Raw genomic sequence first — 18,678 nt, 5'->3', positions numbered from 1 at the left:
AACACACATGTTTATGATATTTTCATGCACCAAATATAACACAGTAAAAAAGAAGTAAGAGTGAATGAACGGTTAAATGCATGAGGGAGGGAGGGGCTGTGCCACGTCCACACATCTGGAAGAAGCCAGAGGCCGTCCACGTCTGCCTCCTGTGGCTGCCCCCAGGGCACAAGGGTGGGAGTTTGGGGCCACCCACCTGCCATAGTGAGAGCCCCAGGCGGCCGGGGAATCTGCTGGCCAGTCCCGGGCCCGGGCAGGGCGGTCGTATGTGGACGCGGGCTGTGTGGGGCTGTCCTGAGGTGGCTGGTGCAGGCTGTCCTCCAGCCGGAGCTGGAGCCGGGACACCTCCTGCTGTAGCTCGCGGATGGCCTGGCTGGGGTGGGGTGGGGACGGAAACAAGGAGCAGACGCACATGAACGGAGCTGCAGCCACCCCCAGAGCTCTGCCCCAGGGCGCAGCCTTCGTCCCCTGCTAGGAGGCACTTCATTCTAAACCGTTCCTATGTGTCCACAGTTCCTGCTCTTCATCTTGAACCTCTCTGACTTTGCGTCCCGGCGCTTTCAGCGCACAAAGCATAACTCCCTCCGAGGCTCATCTGTCCTACCATGCCCGGCCTCTGAGTTGCTTTTCGGAGCCACGAGTGACCAATCTTTAAGACAGAGACAAGGGTACAGAATACAGAGGGTGTTGGCTGAAGTTTCCCTTTAAAATCCGAATTCTGACCTTCCTTGGCTCCTGGGCTGCCCCCCTTCTTCTACCTCTGTCTATAGAAATCCTAACTATCCTTTCAGCCACCCTTCCCTCCTCGGTTCCCCCAAATGCTTCCTATTGTTCAAGCCCCTCTCTCTGCTCCTGGCAGGAGATGCTCACATACGTGCCTCTCCGGCCAGACAGCGAGCCACTGGCAGGCAAGGGAGCAGGCCTCCCCAACACATGACCCCCGAGACCCCCGCACCTCCCAGATGCTCTGGGATCGTGACCGAACAAACAGGACTCCAGGCTTCAAGAGGGAGCAGAGTAAGGGGCTGCCGGAATCCCCGTGAACCCCAAACACAATGCAACCCCTTATTGGAAGTTATCTCAGTGAGCTACTAGCATCTAGGGAGGGAATACTATCTGCATTTCTCTCCAACCACATTTCTCTCTAGCCTCATTCTGAAGGTGTCGCTGGCACTGTGGCAGATAATCCCACCTGGACAATCCCCCCCACCCCAACCCCAACAGAGAGTCAGAGTCTGCTTCGGCACTGCTGTCCCCTGGGCTGATGCGGGCTCTCCATGTGCTTGCTGTTGGGGGCCAGCTTCGGAGTGGGGGGCCCCCCTCAGGGTTAGCTCTTGCCTGGTGACCCCTGGACTTGTCAGTGAGTGTCCCCTGGCATCCCCTCCAGCAATCATCAGCTCTCAGATGAGTCCACAAGAGGGACTGGGAGGCCTCTCTCTAGCTGCGCCCCAGTGCGGAGCGTGTCCAAGGGCAGTCAGTTCCCCTGGCAATCCCCAAGGAGACGCTTGTTGAGGTTTCCAAGGCAAACTGTGAGGGCGGCGATCTCGATCTCGAGAGCCAGAGCTCTGCCACCAGTTAACCCCTGGAGGGCAGGGCCCGGGCAGCTCTGGCTTCCTGACCCAGGCCAAAGGCCACTGAATGAGGGCCTGGGACTTGGAACGCCCGCCTGGGTGTCACTGTCTCTGGCTTCTTCTTTTAAAATCAGAATCTGAATTTTCCTGACTTAATTCTTTAGGGACTGAGCTGGCACTTAAAATTCATCTTTCCCTGCAAACTTACTCCCCCTGCTGGGCTCCCACCCCCATGTCAGCCTCCGACTGTATGGCCAGCCCCAAATCGGACATTCTAGACCCTTCTCCTTTCCTGAACACACCTGAAGTGAACCCAGTACCAAGTCCTGTGGGCCCAACGCCTAGACATGTCTTCTCAGAGGCACCCCCTTCCCTCCCACGGCCCCTCCCTCCTGGCCCGGCCTCCCTCGTCACCCTTGTGGCAGCCAGAACTCCTTCTAAAATGTAAGCCTCACCCCACATTCCTCTGCTTAAAATCCCCCTTACTGTCTCCGGTGAGTCTTTTTTTTTAATCCTCACCTCAGGACATGCTTATTGAGTTTAGAGAGAAGGGAAGGGAGGGAGGCAGAGGGAGGACATCAGTGCAACACAAACACTGACCAGCTGCCTCTCGTACTTGTTCACGTCCTGACCGGGGACCGAACATGCGACCTTTCGGTTTACCGGGCGACACCCAGCTGGCTGTAGAAATGGCTGGCTAATGGGGCCACACCGGCCAGGGCTCGAGTCTTTATTCATTCACACATATTCAGTGAACACCTCTGAGCCGAGCCCCCATCCAAACCTCTAACCACAGCATTGAGGCCCTCCAAGGTCCCCCCATCAAACTCTCTCTGCCTTTACTGCTCAACACCCATCACCTCGCACCCAAGAATCTGGACAGAATGAACGTTTGACTCCTCCAAGCTGATGGTACCTCTCATCTCGAGTGCTTTGCACATGCTGTTCCCTCTGCTCGAGACACTCTTTCATGCCTCTTCCTCTGGTTCAGCTGAGACACCACTTCCCCCAGGAAGCCCTCCCTGAAGCCTCTGATTGAGCTAATGTCCCTTCCCTGTGTTTCAACAGTCCCTTGAGTCTCTCCATCCCTGTACTTATCACACTTAGGGTGTGACCACATGTTTCCTCGTCCTACAAGAGGACAGAGGGGTGTCCTCATGAGCCTTATGAGGCTGAGGACAGTGTCTTGTCCACTGTTGTATTCCCAAGGCCTGGCATATCACAGGCAAATAAGCCTCTAAGTCCTAGGCTGATGTCAGGGAGACTGCGGAGTACACCTGCTAAACTCGGACCTGCGGCCAGACCGACTTTACACAGAGACCACATGCCAGGCGGCCCCATGACCACAGAGCCGCAGAGGCCTCTGACGGTCACTGCACAGCAGTCTCCCCAGGGCACCCTGCGGTTCTGAAACAGACACCCCAACCCCACAAAAGGGGTGTGTGATTGGTCCTCGGCCAAAAGCAACTCAGAGGAGAGGTAAGAGGGTTGGCCAACCTATTTCCCCATTTCTGTTCAACCATGCCAGGAACAACTTTCTTAGTAGAGAAGTTGTGCTGGATGGAAGTGACGAAAACTGAAAAGCAGCCTCTTCTCAGTTCATACGAGAACACGCAACTGCAGAAAATCTATCCCTGGTGAGCTCCCCTTCCCGCCTGGGAAGGGAAATGCTGGGGACAGGAAGAGGGGTTTCAGCCCCAGAAAGGCGAACCTCTAGCTCATTTCCCACTGTCTGGAGACGTGTCCTCCAAGTCTGGATCCACGAGGTCCCGCAGAAACAGCCAGAAAGGCGGGACGCCTGCCTCCGCCGGGCCCAGCACAGCCACCACTGGCCGTGAAGGCTGAGCCAGCCCCTACCTCCCTTGAGCCTCACTCTCTCGTCTCTATGACAACCAGGCATCTGACTTACTCTCGCCCTGTCCTGGTGAGGAGGGCCGGGGTGGTCTCGGTTGGTCCACGGGGCAGAGCAGCAGCTGCAGGGGCCGGGGTGGAGGGTGGGCTGACTCTCGTGCTGGGGTGGAGCTGTTCAGAAATCCGCTTTCGCCCCTCCAACTGTGAGCCAGGCACCGCTAGGGAGGCAGAACGAGCCCAAAGTGAGCTGATGTGGAGAAGACGCTCAGCAGTGTGCAAACTTGTAAGGGTGGAAGATTGCGGGGGATAGGGGTGAAGAGGTCACAGATGAAGCTCCTGATGAGGCAGTGACCCACTAACCTCAAAACCAGGAGACGTGGTTTTCGCTGGGAGCCTGGGGTGCTGTGCTGGGCCTGCTGAGCTGTTTCTAATTACAATGCCCCTCCCAGTCCACTCTTCTGGCACCGGATCCGAATCTCCGGGACCCTCCCCCTACAAAGGGCTCCCTGTGCTTCACGTGAGTCCCCCAGACTCTGTCACATAGCTCACCGTGCTGTCCTGCGATTAGCTTTGGAGCCTCCACCTCTCCCTGAAATTAGTCACACCTTTGCCTGACAGCATGTTTTGGGGGAGAGCATTCATGACTCCGGTCTCCCAAAGGGATCGGCAACCGGAGGTTAAGACCATTAATCTGGCCTGTGCATTAAAAACAATGAGCCCGCCCTGGCTGGTGCAGCTCAATGGACTGAGTGCTGGCCAGTGAACCAAAGGGTTGCCGGTTCAATTCCCAGTCGTGGCACATGCCTGGGTTGCGGGCCATGTCCCCAGTAGGGGGTGTGCAAGGGGCAACCACATATTGATGTTTTTCTCCTCTCTCTAAAAATAAAAAAAAAACTTAAACAAACAATGAGCCCTCGGAATACTACTGAGTGATAGATGAAGAAAAAACCCACAAATACATGGAACAATCTAGAAAAATCTCCAGAGAATTAGGCTGAGTGAAAAAGCCAATCCCAAAAGGTTATAAATTATATGATACCATTTATACAAATAACCTTCTAGAAATGGCAAAATTATAGACATGGGGAAGAGAGTAGCAGTTTCCGGGAGCTAACGAGAGGGTGGAGGCAGGAGGGAAGGGGGTGTGTCTCTAGCGGGGCCACACGAGGGTCCTGTGCTGTGGAGGGACCCGGACCGGGTCCCCGACAGTGTCTGGTTGGCACCGCACCGTGATTCCACACGACGTGATCACTGGGGGAAGCTGCGTGAATGGCACACAGGATCTCGGTGTGTTATTTCTTACAACTGCCTGTGAACCTACCAGTAATTAATAAAACTTTCAATTAAAGTTTAATTTTAAAAAATGTAAGTGATGAACCTTAAAAGGAGGCAAAGCTAATCTGAGGGGTCAGAAGTCAGAGCCACGGTTACCTTTGGGGGCGGGCGGGGGCAAGAGAAGGGGCTCGAGGGGACTGTGGCGCTCTGAGCATGTCGCGTTTTCTGCGTCTGTGTTCACTTTGAGAAGGTTCATCAATTTATGGTCTTTCCTGTACGTTTTATTTCAACAGAAAGCTCACACGCATTTTTAAAAGTAAAAAAATAAATTACAGATAGTTTTTATAGACACGGAATGTGTTCAAAATACAATGTGTAGTGAAAAAAAGGTTATCGAATGTTAACGTACCCTATTTCTGTTTTAAGTGTATGTAAATCCACACACACACACACACACACACACACACAGCACAGAAGGCGTCTCACAGGCTCTGCTCCAAGACGTCCGCAGTGACAGTTTGCAGCACATTTTTTTCTTTTGTTCCCTTTTGCCTGCCCTAGCTAATTTCAAATTTTCCTACGGTGAACCTGTATGATATTCTGTATCCTGAAGGGTAATGCAAGTTTGGGGTTGGTTTGATTTTCTAATCCAGGCAACCCGGGCACCCCCAGGTCCTGGCCGACCCAGGTGCACCCACTCACCCACGTCGGCTGCCATCCCCGGCTCCAGGCGGAAGCTGGGTGCCCTCTGCCGGAGAGGACTGTCCTGCGTGAAGGGGTGTCTCTGGGTTCGGCTCCTGGGTGTTCTTGGCTCAGTGGCTCTTCTGGGGACAGGAAGATCCCTGGCCCGGGGGTGGGAGGCTGCATCCCGGGGCACAGAAGCAGTGAAGGGCTGGGCTAGTGTCCCTGGGGTTCTGGTGGGTCACAGAGAGAGGGACACTATGAGGTCACACAGAGCAAGGCCACAGCCTCCGAGCCCCCACACCCTGAACCAGTGACCTCCTGCTTACAGGACTGTGTACCCAGGATAGGAGTCTTTCTGAGGAGGCGCCCCGTTACACACGCATTTCCTTACAAACTACAGTTTCACATCTGTCCACCAACGGAGGCAAAATTATAAAGCTCAAATGGGCTCTTAGAAAATCCACAAGGAAGTAGAATTTCTAACCGTTCTCCCCACGCGGCCCTGGGTTGCCATGTGGGACTCCTGAGGGGCCTGCACCTGGCCTTGAAGACCATGAGTCTTCTAAGTCACCTAAGTCCTCTCCACCCTCTCTTTTCGCCCTTGGGGTTCCAGCCACCCCTTCCCCAAGCAGCCACCCCAAGGGCCTTTTGGCCTTGTCTTCTGCTCACCTCACACAACCCTCCAGTTCTTATTTACTCACTGTTCACTCGTTATTTGCTCAACAAATGTTTATTTTCTGGTCTGTCGCTAATTGGCTGAGTGATGCTGGGCAAGTCACTTTCCCTCTCTGAGCCTCAGTCCCCCTCCACCAATAAGATGGGGGAAGGAACCACTGCTGAGGGGATGGTGAGGTCTCTGAGAATACCCAGCCCATCCACCTGTTCTGGGCTCACAGGCCACCTTGGTTCCCAGGCTATCCCCGGTGTGTGGCACTAATGGGACAATGGTAGGGGTCCCCGGGGTATACCTGATATGGGAGAGCCGATGCTCTGGGGTCTGGGTGAGGGGCGACACTCTGCTGGTTTCTGAGCCCACAAAGCCACTGTCTGTCTCGGGTGACGCCATCCAGGACTCCTGTAAGAGGCAGTGTCCCTTTAAGTCTGAGGAATGTGCCCGAGGCAGACTAGGAAGACCTTCCCAAACCCTGGCCTGGGCCTCACATTCCAGAAGCTAAGAGACTGGTCTGGGGAGGCTGACCTAGCTCCCAGCATCCCAGCTTGGGCCCTCGGCACCCAGCGGGTGCAGTCTCACCGGGCCAATAGCAGAGACTCTGCACTCACACAGGGCCCTGAGCAAGTCCCCCTTCCCTGAGGGGTGGGGGCCAGGGCCCTGGTGAGGGATACTGCAAATTTCCTGAGCTGAGGAACAGAAAGAGGAGAAAGCAGTGCCATTATGGGATGGGGATGCTCATCGCCACGCGGCTTCTGGCCTGGGCCTGGGCTGCCATGGCCCTGTCTGACTACAGAAATGCCCCACCAATCAGGAGAACGAAATCCTCCAAACTTCCTGCACGCCGGGTCTCACGAGCAAGGCACAGAGGACACAAAGAGAGTCACCCAGGTGCCTGCCCTCATGAGCTCATGGTCTAGTGCAGATTCCTTACCACGGGCTCATTAGGACAACAGGGGTGTGTGTGTACTTGCTTACGTATGTGTTCTTCTATGGGAATAAGTGTACGTCCCATTCCCCTAGTGATCTGTGATCCTGGAACAGTCTAAAACCACGGCTCCGGTGGCACAAAAAGGGCACGGAGTCACGGATGAGCCCCCCAGCTGTGCTGGGCAGGCTCGGAGGGCTACACGCTCTCTCAGAGGAGGAACGGGAGCCGTTGGCAGAGGGACAAGGTGGGCGAAGCTAAGGCAGAGGGCAGGCATTGGGTATACGCCCTGTATGTTGGGCAGGACTGTGACTGGCAGTGACAGGAGCAGGCCTTCTGAGGAGGCACGGGGTGAGCAAAGGCCCGGAGGCAGAAAGCTCCCTGAGGTTCTGAGCCCGTTCCCCTGTGTGGACACCTACCTCCGGATGCGCACCACCAGCCTGGCGTAGAGACTTGTGTGCAAGGCGCTCAGAGACGCCGCTTCCCTCTAGGCTGGTCAGACTGCTCTGGTGGGACGCCGTGGGCTTGGCGCCCTGCGCGTGGCTACCCAGGCCCAGAGGAGCTGCCTCGGCCTTGCCCAGGCCCAGCAGGGGCCCATCTCTGGCCCTGGGTGCACGGAAGCCTGGTTTCCTGGGTGCCATCTGCTCCACAGTCTCCCTGGCAGAGAAGGAAAGGACGTCACGCCCTGGCCTGAGCCGGGCAGCCCCGTGTTGGGAGTCGAGCATCCAGGGCACAAGCACTGATCAGACACCCCTGGATGTCCACGCTGATTTGGCTACCTTCTGGCTGTGTGACCTTGGGCAAGGCACTTCCCCTCTCTGAACTTCAATTTTCTCAACTACAAAATGCAACGCCAATCAAACCCACCCAGTATAGCATAGAGGAAATGGTGTGGAAACACACGAGTGAAAGTGTCATTTCCCAGGCTTCGGGCATTTGCATCCCATCTTCCCTATTTCGGGCCATTCCCATAAACTTCGGTCTACTCAAAAAGACTTCATGTCACTATTATAGAGAAGAGCAGTGTTTTGTGTTGCAGAAAGAAACTAACATTGAAAATGAACACAAGAAACACAACAACAATATTACCATATTCTAGATAGATCCTGTTGCTTGCTAAAGGTTGTGGGCCTGGGGCCTGCTCTCTCCTCTCTCTTGAAAGGAAGGTGAAGAAAGACAAAATAGCACCGAGACCCTCTCTTCATGCACTTAGATGGTCTGAGACTGGCAAGGAGAATATCATTATTTAAGGCTGCTTCTCTCCTCCTGAAAATCACGCCCTGCACAGCCCCCAGTCATTCTGGGTGCTGTTGGTGGCTTACGTGGAGAGACACTGAGCTACAGGTCTAAGGCACTGTCTAAGCCATGTCTAAGTTGGGAAGAGTTGTCTCGCTCACGGAGACAATCACCACTCTCATTGTTTCAGGGTTGGATGGGACAAGTGGCAGGGGCTCACGGACGTACTCGAGGGGACTTCTCCCAGCCTGCACCGGGAGCTGCCTTGAGGAAAGCCTGCCAGTCTCTGCCATCCCTGGAGCTGGAGCTGACCCATCCACTGTCAGCGTGCTGCTCTGTTCCTCCTCCTCCTCTGTCCTCACAGCTTCTGGGAGGGACTTCACACTGAGGTACCTGCAGAAGGACACACGGACGGGGCATGACCCTTGTCCAGCAGGAACAGCCAAGATCCAGCCCTTGGGGCAGACTGGTGGGCACTCACCGCTCCAGGAGCCCATGGAAATCTTGCTCCCCCTGCAGCTCCTTGTGCCTGAGTCGGGCCGGGAGCCCCAGGGGCCTGGCCTCCACCCCACTGCCAGCGGGGCTCATCTCCCCGTTCACGTGCAATGCGCAGGGGTCAGCGCTGGTGGCGTCGGGCTGGGGACCAGAAAGGAGGAGGAGCAGAGATTCAGCAGGTACACAGACACCACTTGTTAGGGACCTGCCTCCTGTCAGGCTTGTGCTGGGTGGCAAAGAGTCAAAAGTAGGGTAGACTTGCCCACACCATCAATGTTTCATGAGCGTGAGAAATGTAGGGGCTGGACCACGAGATTCTCAACACTGTCATTAACTGAGCACCTACTACATGCCAGGCACTGTACTTCACAACAATCCTATCAGTACATATGGTTATTACCACCCATTTTACAGACATGTAACTGAGGTGCAAATGATTTGTCCAAAGTCACACAGAAGAGAGGGGCAGAGCTGAGATTTCAGCCTTAGATTTCCCGCCAGAAGCATTTCTCTTGACCCCTTCCATTTCAGTATAGACACCCAGCCCCCCAAAACACCTTCACTGCAAGAGCACGGAAGCTTTCATGCTCTCGGCCTTTTACCAGTTAGTACCTGGGGTAGCGCCTGCTAGAGGTTTCCCACCCTCTGGGGCAGAGCACACTGTGAGAGAATTTCCCCTATAACCCAGGGCCCCAAGACATCAGTGGTCATGGGTATTCTCCCAGTGCCCAGCTCTCTACCTGCACTGGCCCACCTAACACACTGCCTCTTCTCTTGCTGTAACTACCACCAGATGAGTCTTTGCAGCACAGGGGGCACGGAGCACTGGCAACAAGGCACAGAGATTCGGCCTCGGTCACCCATGTGACCATCGCAAAACAGATCATGACAGTCCCTCATGGTCTGTGACGTGGACTGGAGAAAAATTCTACCAAGCACCTTCCACATACGGCCCTTGATCAGGGTCTTCCGTCTCAGTGAACAATCTCCAAATGCATCTATTACCAAAAGCTACAAGCCTGGAGGTCATCCTTGGTTCCCTTCCCTCTCACCACCATTTCAAGTACGGTCAATGTGCCTGCTAAACCTCTCCCAAGTCCATGTTCACCACTCTGTCTGTCTGCCGCCTCCCGGTCTCTGACTGGCCTGCCTGTATATCCTCTTATGTCATGTCCTGTTGAAAAACATAGCCGTTTAAGACCAGATGCTTGATGTGTCCCACCAGCCCCTATATCCTGGGCCCCCACCTGCCTCTCCAGCCACATCTTTCAGGCAACTGCCCCTTCACTTTCATACTCTAGCCACAGGCCCTTTGCACAGGCTGTTTTCCCCGCTGGAAATTCTTCTGTGCCTGGTAATTCCTGTTCACTCTCAGATCTCATTTGAATATTATTTCCTCAGGGAAAGTCTATCTGACCCCCAAGTTCATTTACGTTACCCTGTAACCTATTCTCATAAAACCCTATAATTCTCCTTCATAGCACTGATCAAAATTATAATTATATAACTGTATAATTGGTTCAATGAGACAGAAAACTCCACGAGGGTAGAAACCACCCTTGTTTTTGTTTATTTCCTAGTGAGTCCCTTCCATGTGTCACGGGTTCTGGCATATGGTACATCCTTCATAAGTAGGAAGTAAAGAAGTTAATTAATGAAGAAATAAAGGAACAAACCAACACGATGGGGCAAAGAGGTACCTCTGGGCAGAGGGTCTGGCTGGCCGGCGTGTGGGCTTGTCTTGAGGGAGAGGACAGGCACGTTGGCCTGTGGGGGGAGGGCGTGGCTGGGGGGCTGTCCAGAGGTGAGTCTGACCCTGCTTGCTCAGGCTCCTGCTGATTCTGTCCCATGTAGTCCTTCAGCTCATCCAGGCGAATTCCCAGCTGGAATATCTCCGCCTCCAGTTCCCTGGAATTGGAAACAGCAGCACTGAGAACCGGGGGTGGCAGCCACATCGGCATGTCCAGAAGATGGGCTTCCAAGCAGACCCCAGAGGATGCACACGGAGGGTCTATTCCACTGGGATCAAGAGATCTCAGCCCGAGTCCCCCTCTGGCACCAATAGGCTATGGGACCTTGAGTAAACGCCAGCCCCCTCTGGCCTCAGTTTCCTCATTCTCCAATGAGGGGTTTCAGCTCTTATCTCCAAGGTCATTTCTCATTGCGGTGAGTCCACAAAAACACAAATCTCAGCCTTCAGTATTCACCCATTTGCATATGTGGCTAATCAGGACAGGACTTCTCCCTGCTTTCCTAGTGTATAAATTATGAAGGTGAAGTGCACCCCCACTGGTGCACCCTCCCTCCCTCCCTAGCAAGTACCTGCCAGGATCAAACTTCTCAGGCGTCCCCTCGGAGCCAGAGGGCTGCGGGGCCAGGTGCTGCTCCCTGCAGGCCTTCAGGTATTCTTCCTCCAGGGCCGAGTGGGCAGCCTTCAGCCGCTGGAAGCCCTGAAAGCACACCAGGCGGGGAAGAGCTGAGCGCCCAGCCCCTGTGCGTTCAGTCCCTGTAAACATAGGGGCCAAGACAGTCCATGGAAGCGCCATGGCACTCAGCCCGGGCCTGCGGAGGCCTCGGGGCCTCTGAGTCCCTGGGGGGCTGGGGCTCTCTGGAGCCTGCCTGCCCTGGTCGAGCTCTCTGCCGTCAGACTGGCAGGGCGCAGAGTCTCGGTACCAGCTCCGGGGAGCACCAGTCCTTCCTGGGTAGAACGACGAGAACCCCAATGTTCCGTGACAGTTGTAGTGTCAAATACGCCATCAGTGTGTCCCCATAAGGACCTAGTACCAGAGACCGTGGGTCTTCACTTATTTTCTATCCTTACCCAAGGCTATGTTTACTGATTTGAGAGAAAGAGAAAAGGAGACAGAGAGAGAGAGAGAGACATCAACTGACTGCCTCCCATACACGCCCTGACCAGGAACCAAACCTGCAACCGAAGTATGAGCCCGGACTGGGGAAGTGAACCCACAACCTTTTGGTGTACAGGATGACGCTCCAACCAACTCAGCGACCCAGTCAGGATGGTCTTCATTCTTACTTTGCAACACTGTGGGTTCTGGAACTTTAGTTACTCTTTCCCAAATCCTCACAGACTGTCATGACGGATGATGTTATCACCGTCACACTACTGACACAGATAAGTAACATTACTGAGCACTGAGGCTCTGGGCTAAAGCATAAAGCACTTCATGTTACTCCTTTGACTTTCAACATAACCCTAATAAGCTGGGTATATTATCATCTTCATTTGAAGAGGAGGTAACAGGCACAAAGTTGGTGATGGTCACACGGTGAGTGAGCAAGTTATAGAGCAGAATTTGAGCCTAGCCCTCTGGCTCCAGAGCTCTTGGACCTAACAATGATGCTTGGCCCGCACAGTAAATGTGGTAATAGCTACACGTGGCTAAAACTACGGGAGGTGGGATCACTAACCCTGGCGTAGTACCATCCCATCCCACTCACACTATGCTGACGACAGACTGAGGCCAAGGACAACCTAGTGTCTAGTCCCCATAGTCCCCAGTCAAGTGTGATTTTCCAGCAGCTCCCAACCTCCCTGTCTATGAAGGAATTAGCATAGAGGGGACCTCTATTAGCATAGCATGTAAGGTCCTGGATCAGCCACTCAGAGTGATACAATACATATCACAGGTTTGTGATTGGAAAATGCACACGGCGTCTATACAATTACACAGGGCAAATACTTGCACCATAATTTTTTCTGCAAACCAGGTGTGTTGCATCTGTCCCTCTGGGCCCTCGCCCTCCCCACCCTGTTCTGTGCCTCGAGCATCAATGGAGCTTCCCAGCCGCTGGCGTCCCATGGGGTCTGTCCAGTGGGAGGCACCTGTGAGAGGTCACAGGGCAAGAGGAGAGAGACCTGGGAAGGGATGCCTCTGAGCAGGTGCTAGTTGCTGGGTGTCCCTGTCCCCTGGCAGGCCCCTGATGCTGCCACACACCTGCTAACTGGCCCTTCACTGACCCTACACTCCCAGCTTTGAGCGCTCCATCTGCTCCTTTGGGACCCTGGCTGATGCGGCAGAAACGAAATTTTACACAGGACGAGAGTTACCTAGAAATACCAAAGTCCAAAAGGAAGTAAGCCAATAATGGCTAGATCAGGGCTGTTCCCCATGGTGACTTGCCGCCCCTCCTACGATTTTCAATTCTTTGGCAATTACTATCATACTAAACAAAATAAAAAAGGAAAGGCCTCTTTCTGGTTGCTGAGAGCAGGGTAATTGGTGAGAAGCCATGCAGGGCAGTGATGATGACCTTGGACTTGGGAATCAGACAGACCTGGCTCCCGGCTCTGCTGCCTATTAGCTGTGTGGCCTAAAAGTCACCTCTCTGGGATTCAGTCCCATCCCAGTTTAACTGGGGTGATGACTGTAACTGCCTTGCTGGGTTGTCATGATAAAATGAAATCATGTACTCAAAAAGCTTGCCACGATGCCCGGCATACCATCATGGCTCAGGAAGTGGTAACTACTGTGATACAATGATCATTATCATTGGAAAGCTAAGCAGAGGCTGTTTCTTCTAAAAGGAGACACTGTGTCTGGGATTCTCTGGCCTGTCTTGCAGCAAGTGAGGCTTCAGAGACTCCACGATGGGAGACAGAGCAGTTATTTGGCAGCTCTAAGGGCTTCTGCTGGAGTGGGCGGTACCTGGAGTTGGTCCTGGGGAGTCAGCTGTCCTGCCTGCATCAGGCCCGCAAAGGACTCCACCTGGACATTGGGAAGAGAAGGAAACGCACCCCATTAACCGGGACCCTGGAAAATGAGTCCTATGGACTCCTGCACTCACTCACATTCACGCTTTGGCCCGGGGCGCTGGGTCCCGCCTCAGGAAGTGGGTTTTCTGCCAAGGATAGAGAGGCGCGTGCCAGAAACTGACTTCATCGTTGAACTCAGCCATGGACAGCCTTGGGAAAATTAAAGGGGAACCTCCGGGAATTTATCAGCAGCAAAGCCCACTCATTCAGGTGCATGAAGAACTTTGAGGCAGGATATTCACTGCAGCATGGTGGGGGTGGGGTGGGTGCCAGGGGAACAGTTTAAATGCCTGTCTGTGGAATAGTATGCAGACAGCAAGAAGAGAAAGGCACGTGTATATGTTCTGATGTAAATGCCTCCAAGACCGACTTTTAAGCATTAAAAATAGGGGGTTAAAAAAGGTATAGGACAGTGTTTCTAGTATGCTACCATCTGTATAAAATATGTGGAGAATAAAAAGGGAAAAATATAAATATAATTGCTTTTATACAATAAACTGTCCCTAGAAAGATGCAAGAAACTGAAACATTGTTTCTGGGGAGAACTGAGTGGCAGAAGGACAGATGTCCCTCGAACGTTGAACAAAGTGAATTTATTGCTGGCCCAGAAAGAAATACTCAAACCGGGGACATTAAAAAAGCCAAGGTACCATACAGTTACGTGGCCATTTCTGTAACACATGTGTGGGTGTTGCACATTTTTGCATGGAACAGAAGGGTAGGGTGGGAGGAAGGACTTTTCCCTGAATACACCTGTGCACTGTGGGAGGGTCGTTGACACGTACATCTACTACTTTTACAAGAACTATTTTTAAATATAATAGGCAAAAGGCAAAAGATGATTTGGGCATCATTCCTGGTAAAGCTCTATCGAAATCAGTGTTGAAAAGTAACATAGAAATTTATATAATTATATAATCCACATAACATGAAATAAGAATGTAGGGGAGGCTCATATCTAATTTCCGATTTTCTAGTGATCATATGAAAAGTGTAGAAAAGGTGAGTTAAATTGAATATATTTTATAAATCTCAAATATTATTTCGACAAGTAATCCACTTCAGAAAATGATCCATGAGGTAGTTTACATCCTTTTTGTTTCATGGAGTCCTTGAAATCCAGCACGTGGTTTCCTGTACGTAGCCCCTCGGGCTGGACTGGTCAATAGCCACGTGATCAGTGGCTCCTGTACCAGACAGTCCAACTCTGGCTCATCAGGGCTCATCCTGCTCAGTGTGACGCCCTTGGCTTTACTTCCCTTTACAACGCACGGGACAGGGAGAAACCTCTCTCCAGGGACACCGTCCTCCAGAACGGTGGTGGCGCTGGTGCTATTACTACAGGGATGAGCCTGAAACATTATGCCAAGTGAAAGAAGCAGGTCACAGAAGGACGACTGTTACACAAAATGTCCAGGACAGGCAAACCCCTGAGGCAGAAAGTGGATGCGCAGCCACCAGGGGATGGAGGAAGGGGAGTGGGGAGTGACTGCTCAGTAGATAAGGAGTTTCTTATTGGATGATGGAAATGTTCTGGAGTTGACTGGGGTGCTGGTGCGTGACTGTGACTATAGTAAAAATGACCAAAAAATTAACTTTAAATGAGTGAATTGTACTTCAAGAAAGAAAGCTGTTAGCAAAAAAGAAAAAAAAAAGAAAGGAAGGAAGAAAAGAGAAGAAAAATGTTGGTATTTCTCTGAAGGAACTCGTTTTCGGAACATGGCGTTATATGTAATTACCCCATTTCCCTTTTTGCATTGACAACCTGGAAGCTCAAAGCCAAACACGAATCTGGTAGTGTTCAGGGTCCAACAGAATACTTTGTTCACTCACTTCCCCCTAAGTTCATTTTATTTTATTTTTCTACCCGTACTTCCTTTCTGCCCCAGTTTGCTCACTTCCGTTTGTGTGATGTGGTTATAGTGCATGTTTTTTCTAAGCCACTTTTAGAGTAAGGCCAAGTGTAGAGTTATAAACAGACTTACAAAACAATTCACCATTATTTAGACTGTTTGATGAAAATATAAAGGCCCTTTGAGAGGTGACTGAGAGTTGGCTTCTGTGATGAAATAAACTAAGAAAGGGGGCTGATTTATCGTGAAGGGGAAAGGTTGGGTGGAGGTCCCATTACCCTTCCAGAATCCTGAGAGCTGAGAGTGCCCCGGGGGCAAGCCAGGAGACCCTTTCGAGCACAGCAGGAGAGAGTCTGATGAGAGGCAGTGCCACAAAAGGACTTAAACTTGCACTGGGTGACGAGGAGGAGCCTGGAACCAGGGGAGGGGCTCACATTTTTGACACGATCAAGTTAGCAGGCGGAGGTTCTGTTTTCTCCACGTGACTCATGTCCCCTGGTAAGGCTGGGGTTCCACTCACCTTGGCCAGGAATCGACTAGCCTGAGACGCCAGCACCTGGGCCCTCTCTGCTGAGGGCTGGTCCTGAGCGACGCCTGGGTTCTCCGGAAGCCACCCTGGGGTGGGTGTGCTGAAGGGCGAGGAGGGGCTCGGATCTCCTTGAGCTGACGGCCACCCTGGAATATGCAACCACTGAACAATGGCACCAGGAAGCGCTTCCTGGGACTGAGGAACTGATGCCGCACCTCAAAACCATTGCCTCCATTGTCAAGTCACAGCTCAATGATCTCCCGATCACGCCTCCCTCACGTGGGCCCACAGAAGTGGGCTGGACAGCGTTGTCCCCACTCACAGGAGAGAACAAGGTCTGGACCTGCCCAGAACCACACAGCTGGAGCCCAGTCAGTCCTCGGCCCTCCCAGTCAGTAGTGTGGGCTCACACTTAGAAAGAGGTGAGTTCCAGTCCCAGCCCTCCCCCAGGTAGTGGTAGGGCCTGCAGCCTGTGCTCACCTCTCCGGGCCTTGGTCTCTAACTGCCCAGGGGTAACATCAGCATGCACCCAGCCATGGGGATTAACTGGGACCGTGTGTGGCAAGGCTGGGCACAGGGCCTGGCCCCCATATGGGCTCCACAGTGACAACACTCTTTGCCATGCAACTCGTCCAAGATCACCCAGTTGCCAAGTGGCAGAGGCGTCCCCCAGGCTGCTGTGGCTTAAAGTGGGACACTTCCCACAAAGGGGCCTCCCATCTCTCCCTCCCCTGGCCTGGAGCCAGCGCCAGCCCAAGGCAGACTCACAGATCGAAGGGGCCCTCCCGCGATGCCTCCTCTCACAACTCACCTGAGGCCTCGGAGGCCTGCAGGGCCTCGCTGGGCCCTGGCCACCGCTGCACAGAATGGGGCTGTGGGATGGTGAAGGACAAGACCTTGGTCCCCTGGGGCACCATCCCTGTGCAGATGCTGTGGCTGGGCTGGGGTGGGTCCGAGTAGAGGTTCACCTGCCAGGGAGAGAGGTGCAGGGAGAGCCAAGTGAGGGCTGGCGCACCCCCCACAAAAGGCCTTACCTTCACTCACTCAGGCACTCAACAAACGTGCCTGTAATAATAAACGCCTCCTTTTGTGGGGCCCTTGGGTGGGGAAGCCAAAGACTGGGCCAAGGGCTGACATTTCATTCTCTTTCTCTTTCTTTTTAAAAGATTTCATTTATTTATTTTTAGAGAGAGGAAGGGAGGGAAAAAAAGAGGAAAAAAGGTTGCACCCCCTATTGGGGACCTGGCCCGCAACCCAGGCATGTGCCCTAGACTAGGAATCCAACCAGCAACCCTTTGGTTCACAAGACGGCTCTCAATCCACTGAGCTACACCAGCCAGGGCTCATTCTCTCTTTAAGGAAGGCCCCAAAGGGAGGCAGGGCAGGGACCATCATTCCCATTCTACAGGAGAGAAAACTGAGACTCAGAGGGGTTGTCACTAACTCAAAACCTCCAACTGATAAACTCGTGAGCTGGGATTATAACCTGGCTTTTATCCCAAAGTCTGTGGTTTTTCATGCTAACAATTTTAAAATTATATTTATTATAATAACATAGTATAACCATAATAATATTATAATCAACATATTCAACATAAAGCAAATATTACCATATTATAATAATATAACACTTATTAATAAAAACTTTCTAACAATAGTATCGTACTGCTGATATCAGCCAGTAAGGCTGTTCGAGTGAATGAGTAAACCAACAACTCAATGAGCTACTCTCTCAGTGGCAGCTGACTGCTGTCATCAAAGGCACATGTGACATGGTAAGCAGCCCAGTGCGTGAGAGGTGTTTGGGGTCAGGCGGCTGGCCAAGGACACACAGACTCAGAGGAGGCCCATGTGCCACCGGGTGGTTCAGAGCAGGGTCGGCAACCCATGGTGTGCTTCGTGAGCAAGGTTGCAGTGAGCACGGATGTGCTCGTTCGTTTAGGTGTTGTGTACGGTTGCTTTCCCGCTACAACTGCAGAGCTGAGAGTTGTTCCTGTGGAGACTGTGTGCTCCACAAAGACCAAAATATTTACTATCTGGCCTTTAGCAGAGAAAAGTTTGCTGACCCCGAGCTCAGCATGGGAGCTCTGCAGAGCCTGAATTCCCACCCACTTGCGAGTCCTAGAGCATCTGATTTAACTAGCCTTTCTGTGCAGAGTGAGTGCTCAGTAAACAGCAGCCTCACATTCGCCGCCACCATCATCACTGCGGTCACCTCCGTGATCGCCATCACTGCAATCCCCACAGCTATCATCACCGCCTTCATCACCGTCATCATCACCAATCACCCTCCTTCTCTGCCCCTACCCCCTGCAGGCAGGTCCCTGGAAAAGCTACCCCCCTGAGGTGCCTCAGTGCTCCCTGCTCCTCAGTGTGTCAGGCAGCGTATCTTACTGCCTGGCGCGCTTCCCAAGGCCAGGACAGGGCACTTCAGGGTGGGCCTGGTGGAGGGAGCGCCTTGGCCCCCAGGCAGGCAGCCTCTCCCTGCTTAAGCTGCTCTTCACGTCCTGGCTGCGGCAGAAAAATCTGCTTCGAAGTGAGGGACAATGGTCCTGCATTGCTTGGGCATTGCTCCACCCTCCCCCCAACCCCACACCCCTACCCCTGCCTCCAGCTGCCTCCTCCTCTTTCAGGCCCAGCCTCTGATGAGAACAAAGCTGGATTTTAATAATCCCCTCAGCCATCTGCTCAGACCCAACTACGGGGCCCTGCCCACCAGCACCCCTCTCCTCCCAGGGTGACCCAATCTGGGGGAAGACCAGCCCTCTGTGTCACTCCCTGTCCCACCTGTTCCTCCCCTGGCCTCAGA

At 53.0% G+C, this 18,678-nt stretch overlaps 1 protein-coding gene across 7 annotated transcripts in view; it reads right to left on the bottom strand.

The window, feature by feature from the left end:
* Nucleotides 1–18,678, bottom strand: part of AKNA (AT-hook transcription factor) — a 53,376-nt gene that overhangs the window by 11,013 nt on the left and 23,685 nt on the right. For 5 of the 7 annotated variants that reach the window (XM_037139472.2, XM_037139471.2, XM_053656204.1 and 2 more), the window contains exons 5-16: nucleotides 16,681–16,837; nucleotides 15,861–16,015; nucleotides 13,381–13,440; nucleotides 11,033–11,160; nucleotides 10,387–10,618; nucleotides 8,697–8,851; nucleotides 8,444–8,608; nucleotides 7,399–7,636; nucleotides 6,350–6,456; nucleotides 5,400–5,611; nucleotides 3,481–3,640; nucleotides 197–373 (exon numbers count right to left, since the gene is read on the bottom strand). In XM_037139472.2, coding sequence (XP_036995367.2) covers nucleotides 197–373; nucleotides 3,481–3,640; nucleotides 5,400–5,611; nucleotides 6,350–6,456; nucleotides 7,399–7,636; nucleotides 8,444–8,608; nucleotides 8,697–8,851; nucleotides 10,387–10,618; nucleotides 11,033–11,160; nucleotides 13,381–13,440; nucleotides 15,861–16,015; nucleotides 16,681–16,837 — 1,946 coding nt within the window. The remainder of the gene's footprint in view (nucleotides 1–196; nucleotides 374–3,480; nucleotides 3,641–5,399; nucleotides 5,612–6,349; nucleotides 6,457–7,398; nucleotides 7,637–8,443; nucleotides 8,609–8,696; nucleotides 8,852–10,386; nucleotides 10,619–11,032; nucleotides 11,161–13,380; nucleotides 13,441–15,860; nucleotides 16,016–16,680; nucleotides 16,838–18,678) is intronic. The other 2 variants (XM_037139474.2, XM_037139475.2) reach the window with 2 other exon arrangements.

Source organism: Artibeus jamaicensis, unplaced genomic scaffold, assembly GCF_021234435.1.
Source record: "Artibeus jamaicensis isolate MK-2021 breed Jamaican fruit bat unplaced genomic scaffold, CSHL_Jam_final scaffold_1964, whole genome shotgun sequence".
NCBI lineage: Eukaryota > Metazoa > Chordata > Mammalia > Chiroptera > Phyllostomidae > Artibeus > Artibeus jamaicensis.
The sequence above is the reverse complement of the archived record's forward strand: the minus strand, read 5'-3'. Positions and strand labels throughout refer to the sequence as shown.